Genomic DNA, 23,648 nt, shown 5'->3' on the forward strand with positions numbered 1-23,648 from the left:
CCTTACACAAGTATTACAATCAAATCCTCAGGATGCCAAAAGAATCCCCCCATTGCCCATTAAGTGGATACATGGATAAGATACAATACAAACGCGGGGATTCGTAGCACAAAATGCCATGATAAATAGCAAAAAATAACAAATTCGAAAGAATTAGTTAAGGGTCAAAACAATGTAGAATAGAATGTTGTAAAAAACTAATGCAAGGAAATAAAATGATCAAAATAAGTTCAATTATTGTCCAATTGAGTCACAATTTTACTAGAAAATGGATATAAGAAACGATTCATTTGATGGAACCTGGATTCATAGTAGGTCACATGCAAAATTGTTTAATTTCCATAAGTATAACAATATAGCTTCTTTTATTCTATTTAAAAGAAATAAACGAGGCAAAACAATTTTAAAAATACAGAAAAACATTATCAATAACTTTATATGTCGATCCGTACCTTGTTTAACAAACTTGTCTTAGATCTTAGTATTATATTACCTTGTTTGTGCTATCAATAGGTTAAATGATGTTAAAAAGTTTCTGCTTCTAAAAGATAGGAAATTAAAAAGCGTTTTAATTAATCCAGAATGTAGAGAATGTTGCTGACGCTGCGTTGTAGTTGCATTTGTGATGTTTGCGCAGGTGAAGTCAACATTGATGATGTCACTATATTGTTCTTACATGAAGTAATTACGAAATATTTAGGCCTATGGTTCCATGAGCAGTCACTTTGTTGTTCAAGAATACCCAAACGAGTTCTCTCTTACATGTCGTTGCTTGATAACATTATTAACTAAATCTAGGCATAGCAATTAGTTTCGTGCATAGAAAGTTAAACAAAGAAGGGTGCCAGTTTACGCTGTGTCGATCAAAACGACAATCAATAAAAGGCAGCCAGAAGGATGAAGTTGTATGCAGTAATCGTGCTTCATAAAGGCACGAAAACTGCCATACTTAAAGGAGCACATGATTTACAATCATTTGGATACTTTCAACGATCCAGGTGTGTATACGTTAGGTCTTTCTTGGGAAGTCATGGTGTTGTAGGAATTTTTAAATAGGCCTAACTATTTTATCCCATCTCATGTTTAATGACTACCCACATGCATCACAAAATCAAATATTTTAATTCACAGCGTTATTATTATAATCAGGCCTGGCCATTTGAGGAGAGCCATGGCTTTTGCTCCCCTCCAGGCTCCCCTCAAACGCTGGAGGGGAGCTAGAGATTGCTCTCCTAAATTGTTCTAAAAAGCAAATTTGCTTTCCTTGAAATCAATTTTTCCTTTGTTTCTATTCTTAAAGCTGGCCTGAATACTTCTAGGAGAGCTGTTTACTGCTCCCCTGTTAAAAGTCTTTCGGCAAGGCCTGAATAATGTTACGAAACTTAATTACAACGAGAACAACATGTATACATAAAAACTTACACAAAGATTGGCAAATTTAGGGAATTAATCAACAATAACGAGTAATTTAAAAATATGCATGTTTTGAAATATATATGGAGAATTTATGTCTTTGATAAATTATCAATTTGCTTTTATTGTTGAAATAATTGGCAATGATTCTTGTGAACTGTTGTCCATTTTCATAAGTGTATAGAGTAGATTTGATGTTTTTGTAAAATATTATCAAACAAATCAGTGTTCAATAAAAATACATATCAACATATTTTGGAATATGTCAAACATAAATTGACAAGCTTCAACTTTGTTAAAAGAGAAAGTTGATGTTTGTCTGTTAGCAAAGTAGATAATTCTAACTGCATGTCCTGATTTGTTCATTAGGTTCAAGAGTAGTGTGATATGGACTGCCCCTGTTAAGATTATAGGGTTAAATAAATGTCAAACAAATTTTTCAGTGACTCCTATTATGGGGTGAGGGGGCACATTTTCTAGAGACTTCCCAAAGTTTTAAATACTTTAGTTGATAACATAGCTGACATGTTTTGTTCTTTCCATGAGAAATCAGAATCAAAGATAGCATGTCAGTATTTGGTGCGGTTAGCTTCTTGTAGCTCTTTCTTTTTCTAAGTTATGCTACTTTGTATGTTTTTTATTATTTGGATGTTCTATCACGAAGAAAGATTTTGCAACATTTAACAAAAAGTTATTAATAAGAAGTCAGTCAGAAATTTAACTTGTCATTTACCACAGTTTCAAAGTGATAGCAAATATCCCAGATTTTTGGTCCAGATTTTTGGTTCGAAGTCATATATATTACCCAGGCTTTGCTTTTTAAATTTTTAGTTGCCTTTTTTATCCAGGATACTTCATTTTACTACAATATTCTGACCATTTATTTTATGGGAAATTTAATCTTCTATAGCTAAGTAGCTTGTTCTTTACTTTCTAGAAATATTTGCACATTCCATGTCTTTTCTTCTAGTGTCCGTGAATTCATGGATTTTACTGCTAAATTATTGGTTGAAAGAACACAAGTTGGATTGAGGGCATCTGTGAAAGAGCAAGGTGAGACATTTTATCTCGATTGGAGTCTTGTTATATTGCAAAATATTGAAAAATGTAAGAGTTTTATTTTTATTTCTTCATTTTATCATCAAAACAAGAAAATTTCATAAATTTTTTGTAGTCAGTTTAAAGAACTGAAGTTGGATAGCAGGCCCCTCAGCTTGGGGCATGTGATTGCATGCCCAAAGCTCGGCACAGGCCTTTCCATATGCCTTGGCACACATCTGGGTGAGGCAAGGTGTGCTTTTTCAGAAGCAATTTATCAGAAATGGCTTAACACCTTGTCAGGATTGCGGATTAAATATAAGATTTTGAAATAATCATAGGAATAATCTACAGTGGAATCCCGATAATATGAAACCCGGCTATAATTAATTTTCGGTATAACAAAAATATGTCTGGCCCCTTTGATTCTGCCTAACCCCGTACAAATTCCCTCGGTAAAACGAATCCCATATATAACAAACTCTCGTTATTATGAACCTAATTGTAGGTCTCTTCATCATGATTTTCCACGACATGACAAACTTTTCTATAAATTTTCACCGTTATTTTGGACTACTTTTTCCCTAATGTATATTTATCGCTATTTCTTAGGGCAATAATTATTTTTTATTGGCAAAACACACATTGGCAAACATGCGCTTTTTCTGATGCAAAAAATGAAGAAGAGATTTGTGAAAAGTTTACACCTTTTCAAGGTTTTATGGAATTTCAGTGAACAAATCCAAAAACAGAAAACTAAAACAGACATTTTTGTCTTCGAATTTTATAAGGGATTTTCATTTTCGATCGCTAATTTTGCGAAAGAATGAAAAATGGCCCATTTTTCATGCATTATCTTTATGGATTATCGATAAGATGCCTACCTAAGGTCATTGTTGATAAAGCAAGACACAAAAGATGTTTCAAAAACGCTTTGAAGAGAACCAAACAATTTTGATTTCATTTTGCAGAGTATCTATGTCATGTCTTTGTGCGAAATGACTCACTATCTGGTGTTGTGATTGCAGACAAGGAGTACCCAAGTAGAGTGGCATTCACTTTAATAGGAAAGGTACCAGATGATTCTATCTCTCTTTTTAAAAAAAGGCTTTTGTGGGACATTTTGTGCTTTCTACTTTTGCATTTATTTGCATACATTTCAGATTTGCCTTTTTTGGCCTTTTAGATTATTTGTGACTCCCAACTGATTTCTTAAAAAGCCTTACTTTGCCAGTGCCCACACAAAGTGTCTTTATTAAGTTCTTTAGATGACTGCACGTGCAAAAAGGTGTTTTACTTCCTAGAGGGTCAAAGGCCAGCGGCAATGCATAGACATTCAATCTAATCTCAATGACTTTGTTTTCAAACTTGGGGTAATTGCACAGCAAGAAACTCAAAGATTAAAAAATCATGGTCAGGCCCCATCCATGCTGCTACTTTTTATGTGAAATTGATAAAGTGAGTTATGTTTTTGGAGCTTAAAAACAGGTACTTTTGAAAAGCCTTTTTTGAGACAGACCAAATTGTCTAAACTTTTGCACACTAAACACAAAGCTGGCGGAACTGCATTATTTTTAATAAAACAATTTAGATACATTGTTTTAGCAGAATTTTGATGTATATAGTTTCTATGATCTGAAGTTGTTTTTGAATGTGATTGAAATATAAATACAGCTCAATTAGTAAGGTGCCAAGCCTTATCTGCCCCTTGTGACATGAGGGGTTCTCTTTATTCAGTTTTGGTAGTTGGAAGGGCTACCACCCTCCTAAGCTTAACGTTAACCAAGTGGGCAGTCTCAATTTCCCTAATCTTTCCTGACAACTATTGTTTACCCTAATGAGTGCTTATCCCCTGCCATTTAAACAGCAAATATGCAAGGCATTAAACATTTAGCATATTTTTTGTAGCTTCTAGATGAATTTTCAGCTGTAGTGCCATCATCAACATGGAAATCAGGAAATAGGTGAATTTTTAGGATGATTTTCAAAGGGTTGCAAAATGTTCTTTTTCAATGTGTTTTGGAATTCTCCAGTGAATCTGAAGCTTTTCATAAAATCAAAGCCAATAGTTTAACAAATGCATATATTCATCATTCTTTTATGTCAGTTTCCAAATAATTTTTCACACTTTGAGAATCTCGTTTTTAAATGTGACACTTTTTCTTTAAAGGCATGTGAATAAAACATTTTATGTAAATAGTTTATATAACTAGAATAGAGACTGGATACAATTCAAATGAGAGATCTGGCTTTTATCTGACCTTATTAGCTTTCTGTTCTGAGGTCTTTTTTAAATAAAATCATTTTCTTAAAACACCATGACTCAAATATTGTACTATTTTATGCTTGTAAAGAGAAAGGAAACATTTGAAATTATTTTGTTTTGCAGTAATTTTGATTTTCAAGACTGTGAGGAATACCTTCAAAGATTTCAGGTAATTATCTTTTCAATCTTTATTTATATTTTGGTTTTATATATATACTGTCATCAATAATAAAGTGTGTGAATTGTTCTTTAAATACTAAAAAGGTTTAATGCCAACCAAAGTTGTCTGAAATACAATTAGCATCAAGCTTTCATCAAATGACAGCAGTAAATGTTTGAGGGTAAAGAACCTAGCTTCCAAGCCAAAAGTTTTAACATCACTTTTAATTCACCTATCAGTAGAAATTTAGATGCTTATGGAATAATTAAAGATATGAAATAATTTATTTTTCAAAGAGTTATGAAAGGTATAACACCTTCTAAAGAATTTTGACCTCTGTTGCCTTTAGTGTAATCCACGAAATCTATAAATTTTGGCTTCTAGGTAGCTTTTAGTAAAGCCTCCACCTTGGTGTGCCAAGGAAATTAATAAAAAAAGCCACAACATACATCTTAACCTTACTTGCTTTTAGTATTAGTTGACTGATCACGATGCTAGGTAGTGAATTAATCTTATTTTCTAGAACCCCAGAGAAGCAGATCCAATGATGCGAGTGCAATCAGAGCTTGATGAAACAAAAGTCATTGTTGTATGTATAATTTCATCATTTTACAGACAGTTTATTCCATTTTAACAAAATTAACCAAAATGTAGACTTCATGCTGATACCTTTTATCCTATCATCTTTGTGTCTTCAAATCAACCTCTTTTCCTATTTCTTTGATTGGCTTGTAATTTTTGGCAATGCGATCATTCTTTATCATCATTGCTTATCTGCTTACTAGCCCATCTTGTCCTTCATTTATTCCTTATGCTGTTTTTCTATATAATCTTTCTTTATTCATTTCTACTTTTTTCTTACTTCTCTTTCCTTCTTCATTCTCTTCCTCATCAAGTTTTTTAATCGGTCAAGCTTCTACAATCATTATAAATCCAATACAATTTGTGAAGTTTGTATTGAGTTCTCATATTATGATACGATTCTTGTTATTGTTTTCTAGTATAACACAATAGAACAGGTTCTTCAAAGAGGGGAGAAGCTAGATGAACTTGTTACCAAATCTGAAGGACTAAGCACATCATCAAAAGCCTTTTATACAACAGTGAGTATATTTTGTCCAATGCATCGGTTTACTTCCTCTTCGAATTCTGAACAACTTTGATATATCTTTTGGCGATCTTATTTCTGATTAAGATGTTGCTACCAAATTAAGTTGATGACAATCTGGTGCCAAAAATAACAGTAGTCTCATTGCCCAACTTGTATTCCCTTGCTGCAATACCAAGACCCGTTTAGAGTTGAAATACAAGCTAGTAGCCTGTACAATTCTTAGTAGAAAAACCTGCCCTGTCAACCAGATCTATCAACATTGATCTATGTGAATTCTCTTCCTCAAATAGCTGCTAGGAACAGATTTTCCAAATTCGTTGGACAAATCATAAAATTCAATCAACGTACTTGTATGATTGTGAATCTACAGTATGCATCTATGATTACATATCCAATTCAAGGCCTAATCCCTTTTGCTTTGTTTTGCAGGCGCGGAAAACAAATTCATGCTGTGGATGGTAATCAAGATAGTTCTGAACATTTAGCGATTTTTTGGTTTATTATTAAACTAAGATGGTTTTTGTTGATAGCTCAAGGGTCAGCTACATTGCAATAAGTGTAAAATAAGAAGGACATGCCAAAAGTTTTAGAATTTGTAATTTTCGGCAATGCTAAAATTAAGTTTGAATTTTTTAGATAAATAACCTAGCACATGTCATTGAATTTATTTTGAGATAAGCTAAGTCGTCGAAGTCATTGTTGCTTTCAACAAAATAGCACCAAGCGTCATCAGTGATTTTCAGATTGTTTTATTATAGAAAGATCTCTGTTAATCATTTCATAATCAAATTTTCCTCTTATATTTTTTTCCAGTAGTATAATTAAGGTAAACATAATTGAAATGCTATTATTTCTATCGATAAGATAAATTCTATGTTACCCCTTTTTCATTGCTGTTGTCTATATTTCTGTCTGCTCGGAACCATTCCGGCCAAAGCCCATTTAATTGGATTGCAGCTTTGGGTAGGATTGTTGTTGAAAACAGAGAAATGTAACTGGAGCCCTAGTGCATGGCAATCAGTACTTCCGTAACCAATAATTGAAGTATCACGTTCTAAGCACGTTGTGAGAAAATTAGTAATTTATAGGATAGGATTGATGACGCTAAGGATTTCTCGCAGAGCAGGTTTTAGTGCCAATAGATCTGTTATATTGTTTTTCTTAAGTAACTGTAGCCAGAAGGTTTTTTTATACTGGGAAATTGTCTGTTTCAAATGCAACACGACACAGATTACTAGTGACGTGAGATAAGAAGACGTAAGGAAACCACAAGAACTGCTTGTCATGAAAGTATGAATGGCGTAAAACCAACTCCAGGTCATCATGCTTGGTGATGCTACGGAACTGTGGACTGCGTTGTTCTGTAACTTCTGTAACATCATCTTGATCTTATGCCAATTCTTGTTGCGTTGTTGTGAATGAGGGCTGTTTGGGTATTTAATGTATATTGTATAAATATAGGCCGTTTGGTTCAATTGAATGATTATAACTTTGATGCAGGAAACTGGAGTTTGATTCCGACCAAGTGCAGTAACTCTAAAATTGGGCAGCACCCTTGTGGAAATAATTTCCCATTGTCAGTTTTGGCCTACTGAATAAATATACATAAGCATATATATGTTTGTGTATAGTGATTTGCATCTAGTGTGACCAAACACGAATCCAGTGGGAGGCTAGTGTCCATATCTAAAGGTTTGTCTTATTTATAGACCTAAGATAATTATCAAAGCATGATGACTTGATGAGAGTTGTTTTGTAGTGATAACCACAACATGGCAGTGGCTATCAAACAGTGGCCGAAAGAAAAGATGCAACCTCTTAGAATAAAACATTTAATATCACGTACCAATTTACAACAATAGCATAGATTCAAGTTCTCAATAGTTTTCATGTTCCTGTCTGGCTTATTCAAATTGAGGCAGAGCGAATTGCATAAGCTAAAAGTGACCTTTTTGTAAGTTTTTAAAGATTAATCACAACTGAAAAGCTTATCGAAAATACATTGAGGTTTTAATATTTTATAAATAGTTTTAAAATATAAAACTGTGCAATTTCCTTGACATACTTTTTTCGTCACTTTTTAACAAAACGCCCAGGCAAATATAAAGAAGGTTCCATTACTTTTTCCAATTAAAATTGTTAGTGATCGCGATAATTTGAAATCTAAAAAGCGTTCAACGATTTCAATGGTTCAACGTATTGGTTGATAAGCTTTTCGTTAACCGAAGATTGTAAAACTTGAAACGGATTTATGGTGGTCTGTGACGCAGGCTAAACAGCTCATGCTGACTGAGTTTATTGGGGACTCCTTGATTTGCTTTGCTACTTTCAGCAGGGGCAAATTTAAGCAACAATAGTTGGGGAGGGTGTTAGACACTAATTTTGGTGCCACACGCTTCAGGTCACTGGTAAATGATGGGAACGCCCATTTCTAAAATTTGGTTTTCAACTCTAAGGTAAAGATGACAAAAAGTAGTGGCGTAGCCAGGGTTGGAAGATTGATAGGGCAGAGAGGAGAACATTTTTGCTCACCAGACCCCTAAGAATTTGGGAAAACACCCATCTTGGAAATGCGTTTGGAAAAGCTATGGCATTTTTACGTGGCAATTTCCTTTGCATATTTCCTTTGCATGCGTTCAAGATTTGTCAAAACAAACAGGGGCATAGCCAAGGAAGTGTACGAGGGGCGCGGTACCCCCCAGAAACTTCCTTCTCACACTTTAACCTTTTTGCAACAATTTTAACGGATTAACATTTCTGTAGTAGTTGGCACTAAGGTATGAATTGAGAAATAGAAATGCATAAAAGCAGCATATAGAATTATTTTGCTTTTGACCACACCCTTAAGAAGCGAGACACGCCCTTTTTTGTAGGCAAAAATCATTTCTGTACCTCACGAAAAATTGTTTTGGCATCGCCCCTGATAATGAAAAGCAGTCCTTTCGACATGCCTCAATTTCTATGCATTGCAATCCATTGAGTAACTTTAAAAATTGTCCTCTCCCCAGCCACCACATTTATTTCCGTCTTTGATGGACTTTTTCCGGCAGTGTGCTGTGATCAGTAAGGTCAGCTGACACGCGTGAGTGGTTGCTTGCCTTCCAAGATGGCGCCCGTTCAAGGAGATCTGATGATGGAGCTCGCTGCTGCAAAAGAACATACTGCAGCGGTTGTGAGAGATTATATTTCCCAACCAAGGCTGGGTAAGAATGAATCCTACAAAATCATGAATATTTGACTGTAATATTTTCTTAGCAAATATTTACAATCTTAGCAAAGGTTTTATTTTAAGTGGCCTAGATTTTAGCCTGCTAGTGATGATGCTAGGCCGCCACCTAATGTGAGGACGCCCATGGTAGTTCTAGAGACTCTGTGCAGTATTTTTCAATATTCATTTCCATTTTTGGAAGTTTAATACATCCTTGGCTTGCAATCTAGAAAATCATTCGTAGTAAGATTAGAGAAAGATTCAGCATCAGGACATTTTCGTTTCCAAAAACATCGCCCTTGCTTTTTAGACACCTGCAACGATGCGAAATTTCTCGGTCCATCAGCTCATCTGTTTATTGGCATAAAAATTCCAATACATGCTTCTAATGCATCTTCATGACAAGAGGCCTTTTCTCTAAGATTATTCTTCAGGCAATTCTAATAAGGTACAAATAATTTGAAATTTTGTATCAAATTGAGGATACTGCAGATTATGTAAAGAGAGGCGTAGAATGTTATCAAAAAGTGAAGTTTACAATTTGCTAACAGAACCAAGCACGAGTCTGCTTTATTCTTTCATTGAAGCTGTAAGTTCTCCAAGCATTTAAATCCAAGGCATCTGACTACCATATGCAAAAGACCCTGTGTACTTCAAGTGCAATTTGTTAGTTGAAGTTGTTGATAATCCATGTTGATTTATTTTGTGTGTTGATGAAAGCAATCAGGAAAGCATCGCAGTGAAGAGAGCTTGATTAATTTTTTTCAATTTACCAGACTATTTATTTTATTTCTTTGCAGTCTACAAAACAGTCTCTGGTGTCAATGGTCCTTTGGTTATTCTTGACCAAGTTAAGGTAAATTTTTGCTAGTACTAGATTCTATAGTAATTTATTAAGCCTTGCTCATTATAATTTATTTTGTTGCAATAATTTATTCCCACTACAGGGGGCTGGCACCAGAAGTAAACTGTTATTAGTTATGCCAAGCACTAGCAGGAATTACAGGGGCATGGAGGGCTCCACCCTCCCCCTGACCTTCTAATGTTTTTGTCGGGAATTTGGAAAATTAAAATAGTGTAGACTTGGGGCATAGTGTAGACATGTGGTTCTGAGACACAAAGTTGAATTTCATGGCTCTCTGGGCCGCATATTTTCAGCCCTCTGTATTAGAGTTGATTTCTAATAACAGAGAAGGGCTGCTACAACAATGCAATCTAAGGGTGTTTATTAAGAAGACTTTCGATTCCTCAGGGTGTTTATCAATGCCGCCATGCAACATTTTAAAGCTACTCTGTTATTAGAAAAAGGTCTCTTATAATGAGGCTATTGAACAAACATAGAAAAACAGACCATCCTGGATTAAAGTTATAACAAAGCTCTTAACAATACTTTTAAAAAGACTTGATAATTTTACCGTCTGAAAATCGCCCTTAACAAGACACAGCCTTGAAGAAGTATTTGTTATTTCTTCCCTGCAAATCCATGGGATTGTCTTGATAACAATGTAAGGATCTTTTAGAGAAGTCTTTGTGTACAGCCTTACATTGTTTACTATTCATAAATGTTGTTCATGTGTTGACTTTTACCAATTGAAAATGCTACCAGTTGAATACAAAGCCTGTATCACAAATCCAAATTAGGGTCTACAAAAACAAACATTTATGACCACTAGCCCTATAGCTTTGGGAAAAAATTGTTTTTAGACAAATAACACTAATAATGATATAAGCTGCTCCTGCCATGTTGATAATGTTTTTTATCTAGATATATAATTGTTTTGAATTGATTTCTAGTTTCCGAAATTTGCCGAAATTGTTACATTGACATTGCCAGATGGAACCAGAAGGAGTGGTCAGGTTCTTGAAGTTAGTGGTTCAAAAGCTGTTGTGCAGGTAAATTTTATATTCTAGTGTTTTTGTTTTCTTACTTTTAGAATATGAGCCATTGAAAACAAACCGTAACATTGACTAATATTATTTCCAAAAATTCCTCTAATTTTTCTGTTGATTTACTTTTATATTAGTTTTTCATCATCTAGCTAAGTATATATGTTTTGGTGATAATATCCCTGTACTAAAAGATTAAATCAGCTCATTCGCTGTTTGCATTTTCAAACCTAAAAGTACAGAAAACGTTTGTTTAGAAGGGTATTCATCAATTAGGATAGAATTGAATGTTTGATGGTGCATCAGCCTAATCAATCAAATATATATGTGTTTGACATTTATTGACTTAGGTTTAGACTTATGCAAGTTCTACAGCCTGAAAAATCTCTTAGAATTGCTGACACTAACAGTCAAGAGGTTTAGTAAGATTTTAACATATATACCAATTATAGTGCATCCCAATTCATCTGAATACCATTTTAGGTGTGATATTTTATACCCAAGCTAATATTCATTTGATAGAGCACCAATTTAAGCTCATCTATAATTAAATTGAAGCCCTAAGTTAAATCCAGGGAGTCATGAAAGCATCCAAATGCATTTTTCTTATAACGTTTTTTGTACAACAAATTTTTGAGAATTTGAGAATGAACAGAAACATGTTTCTGTTTTTCAGTGCTATTCTCAAAAAGTGAGTTCACGGTCTTGAGATCTCTATTAGTAAATCTATCTGCAAGATCAATGGACATTAAGTTCAGTTATTGTCAGAACGTATAAAGCAGGGTAGATTTTATCTATAGGTAAAGTACTTCAGTTCTATTAAATCAACTTTTGTACACACAGGCTACCTTGTGAACAATCACCAATTGATGTTTTTCAATTTATATTTCTTTAGGTTTTTGAAGGAACTAGTGGTATTGATGCAAAGCATACAACTTGCGAATTTACTGGTGATATCTTACGTACACCTGTTTCTGAAGACATGCTTGGTAATCTATTATCTTACATATTATAATTATATTACCCATAGTCACAAGGGATGGTGCTGATGAATTTCATTGCACATTGTGCTATGCACATTTTTTAAAAATATGTTTATGCTCGTAAAAACTGATCTATTAGCTGCCCTTGTTTGAATCTTGCTCCTCGAAATGAGGGGTTGATGCCTAGGTCTCTGGGATGAACCTTTACCAAAGGGAATTCGGTGTTATGCAAAGTAGGTTTGCTATTGTTTTCAACAAAATGAACTTCTTTCATTCCTGATAAGATCTATTGCAATGTTCTCAACCACTTATGCCTCACTAGTGTGCTGTGAGATCTTGTCTGGTGTGCCATATAAAATTCTCCAACTTCACCTAATTGGGCCAAAAATTGCAAAAAATTGCCTTTTCCAATTCCTGCCTTTCAGTTTCAATTTCTGAAACAGGATATCATTACAGGTCCATAAGGTTTCATATTGAGTAGATAAGAATGTTTTATTTTATTGTAAAGTATCTTCTTTGTGTTTATTTGATTGTTATCTAAGACACTTGACTTGGTTATTTTCTTTCTGTGGTACAATCAAATGTCTTTTCCTAGTTAATTAACAAATTGTTTCAAACTGCAAGTAATTTGTTTACAAAAGAAAATGTAAATTGTATTACAAAAATGTTTCTTGCTTTGCTTGTGCAAACTTTAGTTAGGGCCTTTCCACAATAATACATTTTTAAAAGAAAAAGCCAATTTTTATGCCTAAAAGCAAGTATTTTCAAATTCACCCTAGATACTATTTTCTGAAACACAGTGATCTGAAACGAATCATGTCAGTGTATAGTGAAACTTTTCATTATTGTTTTATTCATATGAAAATGCATTATTTTGAAAACCTACCCCTGAGATGAGATTGATGCAGTCCTTGTATTAGAGATGTTTGGTATGTAAGGGGTTGCTTATATGCCGGTTTCAAAAACTTTTACTCATCATTGGAACAGAACATTTTTAAATACATTTTCAGAGTTCCTTATATAAACTTTCATATATTGCTTGCATTTCAGTGTGAACAATATATAAATTATTTCTTGTTCAATGTTTGTATTTTTGACAATTTTTGAAATTTGAAATGTTGGCTTGCAGGTAGAGTTTTCAATGGATCTGGCAAGGCCATTGACAAAGGACCTCCAGTTTTAGCAGAAGATTTTTTAGATATTATGGGTAACTATATATTTATATCTTATATTTTTATAAATACAGTAGCTTGCTAGTAAAAACTGGTTTGAAATATTTTTTATGCAATTTACTGAACATGTATATACTTTTACGTTATTTATAAATTTTGTTTATTAACCTTATTAGACGAAAATTATGCGGTCCATTAATTAAGGCGAATTGAGAAATTCTGCCTTAATTAAAACCCCGTTAATTTCATGACCGTGTAAATTTCGCATCCGTTATTAAATTTCTAGCGTTAAATAAATACCCATTTATTTCACCTCACTTTAATCTTTTTGTAACTTTACAAAATTACTGAAAATAGCCAGATTTTACAATTTTATCTTAAATATATTATTATTATATCTGAAAAAGAGGGAAATAGAAAGCGTCCAAAAAACGTAAGGACCGGAAAGTGCTCTTTTCACAAGTTTTATTAAAAATAAAACATCTTTTCATAGTTTTAAAATATTTTTTTATTGCATTTGAATGTCCTCATTATCAACTGTTTCCTCCTGAAATTCCACATATTCATCATCATCTTCATCTTGCTCAATCCATGGTATTTTTCAAGCCATCAAAATACTCTTTAATCAGGAGATCCTCTTTCACTTGGCTCAACTAACGTGACTGCTACCTTTATTGTTATCTCCAATCCACCTTGGCTTAAGCCTTTTTTTGTCTTTTTTTTTGTTTTTCGTCTGTACTGAATTAGAATGTGTATTTTAAATTAAATACTATTGAATATTGAATTTTGTTGATTCGCGTTAATTACCACACGTTTTGAAATCCAAGCTCACAATTCTCGTTAATTTGTGATTGCATTAATTTCGTGGAATACCGCCGTGTACCGCGTTATTTTCGTGCAATAAGTTAAGCTCTTTTTTGCAAAATGTGGGCCCCTGCCCCTGTCTTAAGGGCCCTGACGGTTGTTTTTAATTTTACCTTAAAGCAGGGGCGGACACTTAGTCAAATATTGGGGGGCAACTCTATTGTTTTAATAAGATGATGTCACATTTTCCCATTGTTTTAGAACCATTGCCCTCCATAGTATTAGGGGCGACCGCCCCCTCACCTGCAGGTATTCCCCACTGCCTTAAAGCTGTTGAATCAATGCTTAATCAATGCCACGAGTAACAAGTAAATTTTTTTAAGGTCAACCAATTAATCCTTGGTCAAGGATTTATCCTGAAGAAATGATTCAAACTGGTATTTCTGCAATTGATACCATGAACAGGTAGAAAGTGATTCCTTCCCATATGCTGTCAATCATTAAAACTTTTATCTTATGCTTTCTTGTGCTTTATTCATATTGATGTATCGTGTTACTGCATGTATCATTTTTATTTGAATTGTTTACTGACTAGCTTCCGAAGGCAGTTTTTAGGACACTGCAAAGCTGTACTTATCAAGCAATGCTCTGTTCATCCTCTCGAAACAAACGCATCTGTTCATTCCTATGCTCGGAGTAGTATAGATCTAGTAAATCTCCTTAGATATAGTTAAATAAATGATTCAAACCACAGACCTTTGGATTTGTAGTCTGGAAGAAATCATATGCGTTCTTGTTATGAGAAATGTATCAAAATTATACAGACTCTAGACAGAGGCGGCGCGAAGCGTCGCAAAGAAGGTAATCAAAAATTTGCGAGCAAAGCGAGCGAATCCACCAGGGGGCCCGGGGGTGGAGCCCCCGGAAAAATTTTCAGGACCACGCCCTTTCAAAAACCCTAAGAATAGTGAAGAATCGTATGCTTGATGGTTCAACTGTTTTAGCAATTTCGAAAACAATTTCCCTCTTGCTTTTCCTTGTGCGGATAAATATACAACATTATCAATGTGATTATGAACTATTTATGCGTATCTTGATGCATTTTTGTTGTGCCTAACAACCTCTCTTTGCCTTGCCTCTTCTAATGCACAAGCAACATCGATATAACCTATCTGTGCAGTTGGGTAGAATTTGGTTTTGGGATGCTTGATGACTGCCATTTCGTACCCTGTCGAAGTAAACCATGAAAGCGTCTTAGTACGAAAGGCGCTTTCATCTAAAATTTAAATAAAGAATCATCATTAAACATCCAACCTATTTAAGTTCGATCTTGATTATTTACATAATGTCTGAGTTCCCATACTGTGCTTACAACCACAAAATACTCCGCCGCACAACACAACAACCAAATGCCTTGAGGTTCTGTTTTGGAGTTGCAGTGAACGGCTGACAGTTCATGCTACGGGTTTTGAGCCTGTAAACGATTCTGAAATAACAGACCTATTCAAATCGGCCAAAAGCCCATTTTCGTGAGCCGCAAAAAGGGCAAGGTAATCAAAAGTGGATTTGCTTACCTTGAAAGGATTGACCAGGAATCACTACGTAAAGATTCCATGCAGACTAATTTGTCCAAGATAAACGATTCTGCACATTTTCTGGACAATAATTTTCCAATAGAACACTTATTAGTAGTTTTTGAAAAGTTTTTTAAATTTACTACAAGCCTCTTTAAATTGTTTAATCTTTAATTTTTTATCAATATATGAAAAAAAACTTTCCTATTTGGCAAATATTCCTGAAATAAATTATTTAATTTTAAACGCACCGTTGATAAACCACCCATCATAAAGAGACCAGCGATAAAAAATGTTCCTTCCTTCTTTGTTGTTACATCCACATATCCACGAATAAACACATAGACAGACTCACTGGTTCATCCTTTTTATTTTATTCTGGGGCATGGCTAACCATCCTTTTTTAATTACAAACGCTGTTCATGATTTTCTTGCTCAGAATGTAGTGAAAATACCCCAGTGATAGTCGTTTGTAAGCACTCTACTAATCATGAAGGATGGGGAACTGCTCTCGAGGTAATGAAACTGCGGAATGATTACGTTGCTGCGTGGCGCTCTTTGTTCAAAAGCCATCAGCACAATAAGACCTACGTCACAGAAACAACGAAAAGGTCATCAAACAGGGATCTGATTACCTTGCAGCTTCGCGGCCCTCGCGGTTCTCGTAGTTCTGGCGGTCGTTTGAGCAAAAAGAACATGCGTCAGAGGATTAAGAAATAATTATCGCCTGCCATGAAACAAAAGCCAAAAACAAATGAAGATCTAAATGTCAACACGCCGTAAAACAGCCCCTGGACGAGCTTGTCCTTATGGATTTCGATTCACAACAGGTTCAATCAAGACTTTATAACATTCATTGTGGTCGTAATATAAAAATACTTCAGTTTAGGTTTAAGCATAATTTTTTCAAGTTCTGGAAAAAAAATAGGTAATCAGCGATTACCTTGATTACCCCTAAGCGCCGCCCCTGACTCTAGAAATTGAGTTTTCATTAGAAAGGAATTTACCAAATCCTACATTATGAGCTCTTTATCCAAACGTTTTAAGAAAGAATCTACCTCAGAAAAACCTGATTCAACGATTTATGGCACCTAAAATGCTCCTCCATTTGCGGTGTGGCAGCGCTGCTTGGCGTTTGGGGTAGTGCTATATTGTACAAACAAATAAAAAGGCCAAGTCAACGTGTTTTGTTATTTTGAACAATTTTTACCTCTAGCATTGCTCGTGGTCAGAAAATTCCAATCTTCTCAGCAGCTGGTCTCCCACATAACGAGGTCAGTTTAAACTTCAGCTACCCACCTAATTAGAAATTTACCAGATACCTGTTACCATAAGTCACAACTCTTTTTTTACCTAGAGAAAAAAAATCTCAGAAATTTGTTTTTAGAGTTGAGTTTAAACGAAAGGGAAATGGAAATAGTGCAATTTAAAGATAAGATTATTGTGTAGGCCTCTTATTTGAAATCCAGGGAGATTTGGTATGAGTTTATAACATATAAACTTACTTCCTAGACTCATTTTGAGGACAGTAATTCTCCTCACTAATAAAGATTGATATTCATGCTAAGTTGGTTTTTTCTTGCATTAATCGTTTCTTATGATTGTAGCAAACATGCATTTTGATAAGATCCTTTTACTTATGTGTTTCAGATTGCTGCTCAAATTTGTCGTCAAGCTGGTTTGGTTAAGCACAAAAAAGGAGTCATGGATGACCATGATGACAATTTTGCCATTGTTTTCGCTGCAATGGGTGTAAGTGTTTTTATTTGTGTTTCTCTGCCCTCGTACGTGTTACCCTGGACCTTAAATCCACCGCTTTGTGCCCTTTAGAGAACATTTTTGCAACTTCTGTTACGCCAAAGCTTTGAAAAAATATGCTAATGTTTCCCTAAAAGTCTACAGATTATTAGCTTTCTTGCAAAATTTTAATAGGGACTCGTCAGTTATAATTTTGAAGAGAACCAGAGGTCATACTAAAAATCATACTGCATACATGTTTTTTTCATGGCTGTTGTTCTAATTTATTGTGAAACTTTGTTCTAATTTATCTTATATTCTATATTTTTGACAACCTTATATTTGACATATCTTATATTTATTATGATTCTTTTGTTTTGCTGATCAGGTCAACATGGAGATTGCTAGATTCTTTAAGCAGGATTTCGAAGAAAATGGCTCCATGGAAAACGTTTGCTTGTTCTTGAATCTTGCCAATGACCCAACGTATGTTTTATAAAGTTCTACCTTTTAACATAAGATGTCCATTTTGTATAAAAAGTTCATGAAAATTAGTTGATTAAGTAGATTCGTTTGAGCTGATGGGCCTTCTTGAGCAATTTGCAGGTTCGTCATGCCTTTTGGCAAACCAAATTTAATATCAAATATGATTGATATAAAAAACATACACTTCTTAAGATAAGTGAATTTCAACTTTCTTTTTCCCGAGAATAAGTTCTTAAACAATTCATCATAGCCAAATATTGTTAACATTTTTACTTGTGTTCCTTTTGAAAAAGATATTAAAATTTTTCTGACTTTACCTTCCGAGCATATATCCACTGTTTGCCTTATATTTGTATTGCACACATATCTAAATAGCAGCCCTTCAGTAATATTTTCTACTACAAATCCTTTTTAAATTCTTTTTTAGAATCGAAAGGATCATTACTCCAAGACTTGCCCTGACTGCCGCTGAATTCCTGGCATACCAATGCGAAAAGCACGTTCTTGTTATTCTCACTGATATGAGCTCCTACGCTGAAGCTCTTCGTGAGGTATTCCATCAATTTGCTTATTGCTTACATATCTTGCTACAATAAGCTACTACAGTCATTTGTACAACGCTCTTCTAGTTGGCGATGAAGAAGGTGTTCATTTGTATCGGCAGATCGAAGCCTTATTATTTGTATTCTGTGCATATAAAAACTCATCCTGCAGCTGTCTCAAGGCTTGAAGAGTATTTCCCAGGGGTTTAGAAATGTTTCCAAATCCTTCACAAAGGTAAACCAGAGTATTGAAGCGAAAAGTTTACACCCCTTACAAAATCCCTTTTGGATGTCCTCTGTTTTATATCCGCAGATTAAATGTGTGTTAATTTTTAATTTTGAGCTCGCTCCTTAGGATTTTTTCTTGTACGAAATATGTCATGAACTTTGCTGAAATCTTTCATATACCCCAAAGTGGTCCTTTGGTGATTCAGATGCATTTCAATGGACCTTTTTATAATTTCGACTGGTCTTTATCTAAGCATAGGGTATAATCGTTATTTATATATGGTAACCCCTTCAGAATGAACCGTAAATAATATATGTTTTTAATTATAATACATTTAAAGATGACCGAAAGGTGACAAAGCATTCTTTGAAGATGATTGAGATGAGATCGAAAGGAGAATGGTCGCTAACAATTCTTTTAGATAAAAACACATCAAACTTTGAACGTAAAAGGTATTGTTTACATATATGAAACGTTTCATGAAGATAGCCTATATGGATAATGGCTGTCTCGTTTTCAGGTTTCTGCTGCAAGAGAAGAAGTGCCTGGCCGTCGTGGTTTCCCTGGTTACATGTACACAGATTTGGCCACCATCTATGAGGTATTGAACCCTTCAGATAACGTGAATAGCGCCTCTTTTAGTTTTTACATTTCTTTTATTTTAGACTATTTCAATAGTCTCTTGTTCAACAGTTATTTTCGTTTGATTTTCTGTTATTAGTTCATGTGACACTGTTTTTTGTCGGAAAAGTCTGGTTCAAAAGACAAAGAAAGTAGAATGGGTGTCAAAAATAAAGAATGTAACAACTACAGCAAAGAGTTATAATGTCTTTATCCTGTTTACAAGTAGCAACAGAGAGAACGTGTTCAACATTTCTGCATTAACTATTAGAGCTCCTTGAACCCCTAAGATAAACAGCCCTCCATCAACTTACCAGGTTTTTTTTAAATTTCATTTTTCTCTTGTACAATGTATAATTGCTGTCTCGAGATATTTGCTGATTTCGCTGTAAACATTTGATATCATTATGACAACCATTTTTGAACTTTTGCAGCGGGCTGGTCGAGTTGAAGGAAGAAACGGTTCGATCACACAAATTCCAATTTTGACTATGCCTAACGACGGTAATTCTCTTTGTTCATTTAGAGTTTTATGTCCTGTTAAAACGACCTAATATTTGGTCTAGCATCTATTTGATTTGGCATTTGTGTGGCATTTCAGGTGATTTGTGTCAGGTATGCAAACAAAGTCCTTCAAACGACACTTTCAAACTTTTGTGTCTATATTTCTGCATAGTCCGGTGGCAATGCAGTAATAAAATTAAACTCGATGTTAAAGATTTAACAACCCGATAAAACTTGGAACGCTGTTAAACAAATAGCTAATTGGATGCTTAAAAAGTGCGATAAATTTCCTTGTTGCCCAAGAATAAACCCTATATCGTCCTATTTTTTGTTATTTTATTTCAGATATTACCCATCCTATTCCTGATTTGACCGGATATATTACTGAAGGACAGGTTTATGTTGATAGGCAGCTTCACAACAGACAGGTAGAATCATTTCATAGTTACCTTTTTAACAGTTTCTTTATGTCTTATTCCCGTGAACTGCAACCCATATACGAACATTTCCTTGACTTTTACAGCGAGAAATGTTGTTGTCTACGGCACACACTATTATTTTTTATTGTCAACCAACTCATGTGTGAATAGTTGTAAAACGTTTTTTTGGTCTCAATTTTTATAAAGTTATTTTCAAAGTAAATTTGGTCGCTATCTTAAGCCAATTTCGCAGTGCTTTTATTTTATTTGCATGATACTTGATTGGAAGTAGAGAGAAAGTTTCAAAGAACAGAAAAGAACAAGCTTCTTATCTCATCATAAGGGGTTTTAGTAGTCATAATCATAATCATAAATATGTTTACAGCTGGTTTATTCCATTTAATACTAACTGATTCACTATATACTGTATGCAAATTGCAATTAATGTAGAAAGATGAATAAAACTAAATTAATCCATTTCGGTGGAAATTAAATACGTCCCAATGCATTTCGGTGGCCAGTTAAATTCCTATTGGTTGGACTATACAATAGACCTATTGTTGCGCATCCAGTCGGCAACGTAAGACTAATTCTAAATATTCTCTTATTTATAAATGCGTCGCAGAGCCTATTGTTAACTCGGCCCGGTTGACTGATAGGTCCCAGTGCTTTTAAGTACAATTGTAGCACGTACAGTTTTTTGCATCCAAGCAACCACGTTGCTGCAATTGTCGGCTAGGGTGGGCAAACTCGAGCAAGAACCATACCTGAGGCGGGCAGGTTTTAAAACAAGAGAGCAGATATATAACAAACAGATATATTTGGACTAAATCACGCTCACGGAATTATGATTATACCAGCTTTCAAAATATAATTTGGAAAAAGTGTAGCCAGAGGGGGCAAGTTGTTGTCAAAATTTTTATTTATTTTTATTTGGGGGCACAGCCCCCACGTGCCCCCTGCAGCTACGTGGCTGCATCCAAGTAGCGTATTTACTTTTTGAATTTCATAAAGGGTTTTGTTATGATTGTTGTGCTACTAGTATAAAGAAAACACCTCTTGTTTTGATTTAATCACACAAATTATTGCTTTGCAGGTCTATCCTCCGATCAATGTGCTTCCATCCTTGTCACGTTTGATGAAGTCAGCTATTGGTGAAGGAATGACCCGCAAGGACCATGCTGATGTCTCAAATCAATTGGTAATTTCACCTTAGACCTTTATTCACCACGTTTGATCAAGTTTGTATTTGAAGTAAATTTTTTGTTCTTTAAGGCCTCGTTTTCTTATAGAATTGAAAATCTTTCTATTGAGCTAAATCTTTTTTAAGCCAAGCATTCAATATTCCAAAGCACAGCTCTTAATTGAGACCGGGTTTAATGCACTCAACTTCTAACGGTTATATCCATGAAGATAAAATAATTTTTCTAATTACACATTATTGGGCAGTAGAATTATTCGACCTCCTGTCAATTTGTATGACAGAAAATTGTCATGTCTAAAGGCTGAAATACACGATCAGTTTTTACTGATCAGTTTCAACTTCACAGATTTTTTCGTCAGTTTTGACTGACCGATCTACCCGTTTACACGATCAGTCATAACTGATAACATAGCATTATTTTCCTTCATTTTCACGATGAACAGCGACACGGAAGTTGCTGTTGTGGCATTAGTTTTAGCTGTAGTTTCAAAACGAAAAAAGAAAGATTCAAAACGGAAGAAATAATCGTCGTTGGTTGAACGTGGTGTTTATTAAATGAGCTTCACTTTGAAAAGAGGAACTTCTTCAAACTTCTGTTTTTTTGCATCGCGATCTTTGTATGAGCTGGGCTGGGTATAACATCCCACAAACTTGGTTCTTCCTGACAAACGCTAAAAAAATTCTTGTTGCTCAATGCACTTCTTTTCGAAAGGCAAGAGGTAATAATAGATTTCTCCGCATAAAGTTGCACATGACGCAATCATTGATAAGAGTATAAAGAAGGGATTAACGCCCGCATCATTTTCAAAGGATGATTGACATTCAGTTTTGACTGTAAAGTTGAACAGGTCCAACTTTAAAAAGCAGTGGCAGTTTAAACTGATTGCCGAAAAAAACATCAGTTTTTAGCCGTTTACACGATCTTGTAAGTTTTCTTGCCATCAGTGAAAACTTACAGTTTAAACTGATCGTGTATTTCAGCCTTTAGCAAACAGTTTGGGGGAATTTCAACTCTGGTGGCACAGAAATGGCAGAAAAAGTTGATACCAGGTCGGGGAAAATGTTGACATTAAATCTATATTTGTGTATTCACCCACAATCAGCCAATTTTAGCTTCTCGGTTTTACTCTTATTCGTGTCATGGTTGCCATAAAAATGCTCTTACTGCACATTGACCGTTTATTAACAAATAGGTTTTTATGTATCATTTGTTAAACAATATTCCTTTTTCAGTATGCAAATTACGCCATTGGCAAAGACGTGCAAGCAATGAAAGCTGTTGTTGGTGAAGAAGCTTTAACTCCAGATGATTTACTTTATCTGGAGTTTTTGCAGAAATTTGAAAAGAATTTCATCAGTCAAGGTTTGTTTTTTATTGAATTTGGTATAAAAAAAACAAGGGGTTTGGAGGTTCGCATGATAATAATTCACCACAACTCAGGTGGGTTGAATTGGAAGCTTGAAAATAAGGATACAATGAAGATTTTTGTCGAAAATGGAGAATGAACTCGTACAGGAGAGAGTGTAATGTAATAAGTTACCTATACATGTTATTGGAAGATACATTGCTAGGAAAACGCAGCGGGGATTCGTTTAAGTTTGCATTTTCATTATGAACGTGAAGAATGTAGTTCTTTCAAATTTTTTTTAGCTAGAAAATTGGTGCTTTTTGTTAATGTTTTTTCTAATTTTTTGTTTTGGCTCGTTGATTGCGGCTTTTTATAGTAATTGCTGCACATTTATTGTTGCATGTTTGTCAAAAATCTAAACTGCAAGCAACAATCCTCTCGATATCTTCCATTTTATTACAAGCCTAAACAACTATGTTTCTCCACAGGCACTTACGAAAACAGAACCGTTTTTGAATCCTTGGATATCGGATGGTCTTTGCTGCGAATTTTCCCCAAGGAAATGTTGAAAAGAATTCCACAATCGATTCTTAATGAGTATTACCCAAGGGACGGAAGCAGAAGAAAACAAGAGGAACAATCATAATTAATGAAATTAAGAAGGGATTGCACAATTAAATGCGTCAATAATGGAACAGGGATCTACCATGTTTGTAAACTTTCTTTGATGATAGAAGAAATTGCTAAATATATTTATGTTACTAGAATTTTTCTTCCTTTGTGTACCCGTAAATTAGATGATTTATAATTTTTTATATTACTTGATCTTTTTTCTAGTAGCAGTGCTAGATTTAAAGAAGATACTGAATAAAATTTGAGAAATTATTATTACCATGACTTGTGATTCTCTGTAGCTCTCTCAAGGACATTCTAATGCCCAA

At 34.5% G+C, this 23,648-nt stretch overlaps 2 protein-coding genes across 2 annotated transcripts; both read left to right on the forward strand.

Annotated features, from left to right (window-relative positions):
• The first annotated feature begins 682 nt into the window (after positions 1-682).
• LOC135696075 (synaptobrevin homolog YKT6) lies at positions 683-6,878 on the forward strand. The gene is made up of 8 exons (XM_065215353.2): positions 683-998; positions 2,384-2,466; positions 3,423-3,523; positions 4,360-4,415; positions 4,841-4,886; positions 5,401-5,466; positions 5,879-5,980; positions 6,418-6,878. The coding sequence occupies exons 1-8, from the start codon at positions 898-900 to the stop codon at positions 6,448-6,450; spliced, it is 588 nt and encodes a 195-aa protein (XP_065071425.1). The 5' UTR covers positions 683-897; the 3' UTR covers positions 6,451-6,878.
• Positions 6,879-9,033: 2,155 nt separating this feature from the next.
• On the forward strand, positions 9,034-23,601 carry LOC135696463 (V-type proton ATPase subunit B). Its single transcript, XM_065215859.2, has 16 exons — positions 9,034-9,191; positions 9,997-10,052; positions 10,991-11,089; positions 11,979-12,072; positions 13,196-13,273; positions 14,426-14,507; positions 16,833-16,890; positions 17,267-17,368; positions 17,742-17,839; positions 18,267-18,390; positions 19,131-19,211; positions 19,666-19,735; positions 20,081-20,163; positions 21,251-21,355; positions 22,592-22,721; positions 23,196-23,601. Exons 1-16 carry the CDS (start codon positions 9,095-9,097, stop codon positions 23,351-23,353), a joined length of 1,515 nt encoding a protein of 504 aa, XP_065071931.1. The 5' UTR covers positions 9,034-9,094; the 3' UTR covers positions 23,354-23,601.
• The last annotated feature ends 47 nt before the right edge of the window (positions 23,602-23,648 follow it).

Source organism: Rhopilema esculentum, chromosome 14 (genome assembly GCF_057945365.1).
Source record: "Rhopilema esculentum isolate cy_ngs chromosome 14, ASM5794536v1, whole genome shotgun sequence".
In the NCBI taxonomy this organism is placed as follows: Eukaryota; Metazoa; Cnidaria; class Scyphozoa; order Rhizostomeae; family Rhizostomatidae; genus Rhopilema; species Rhopilema esculentum.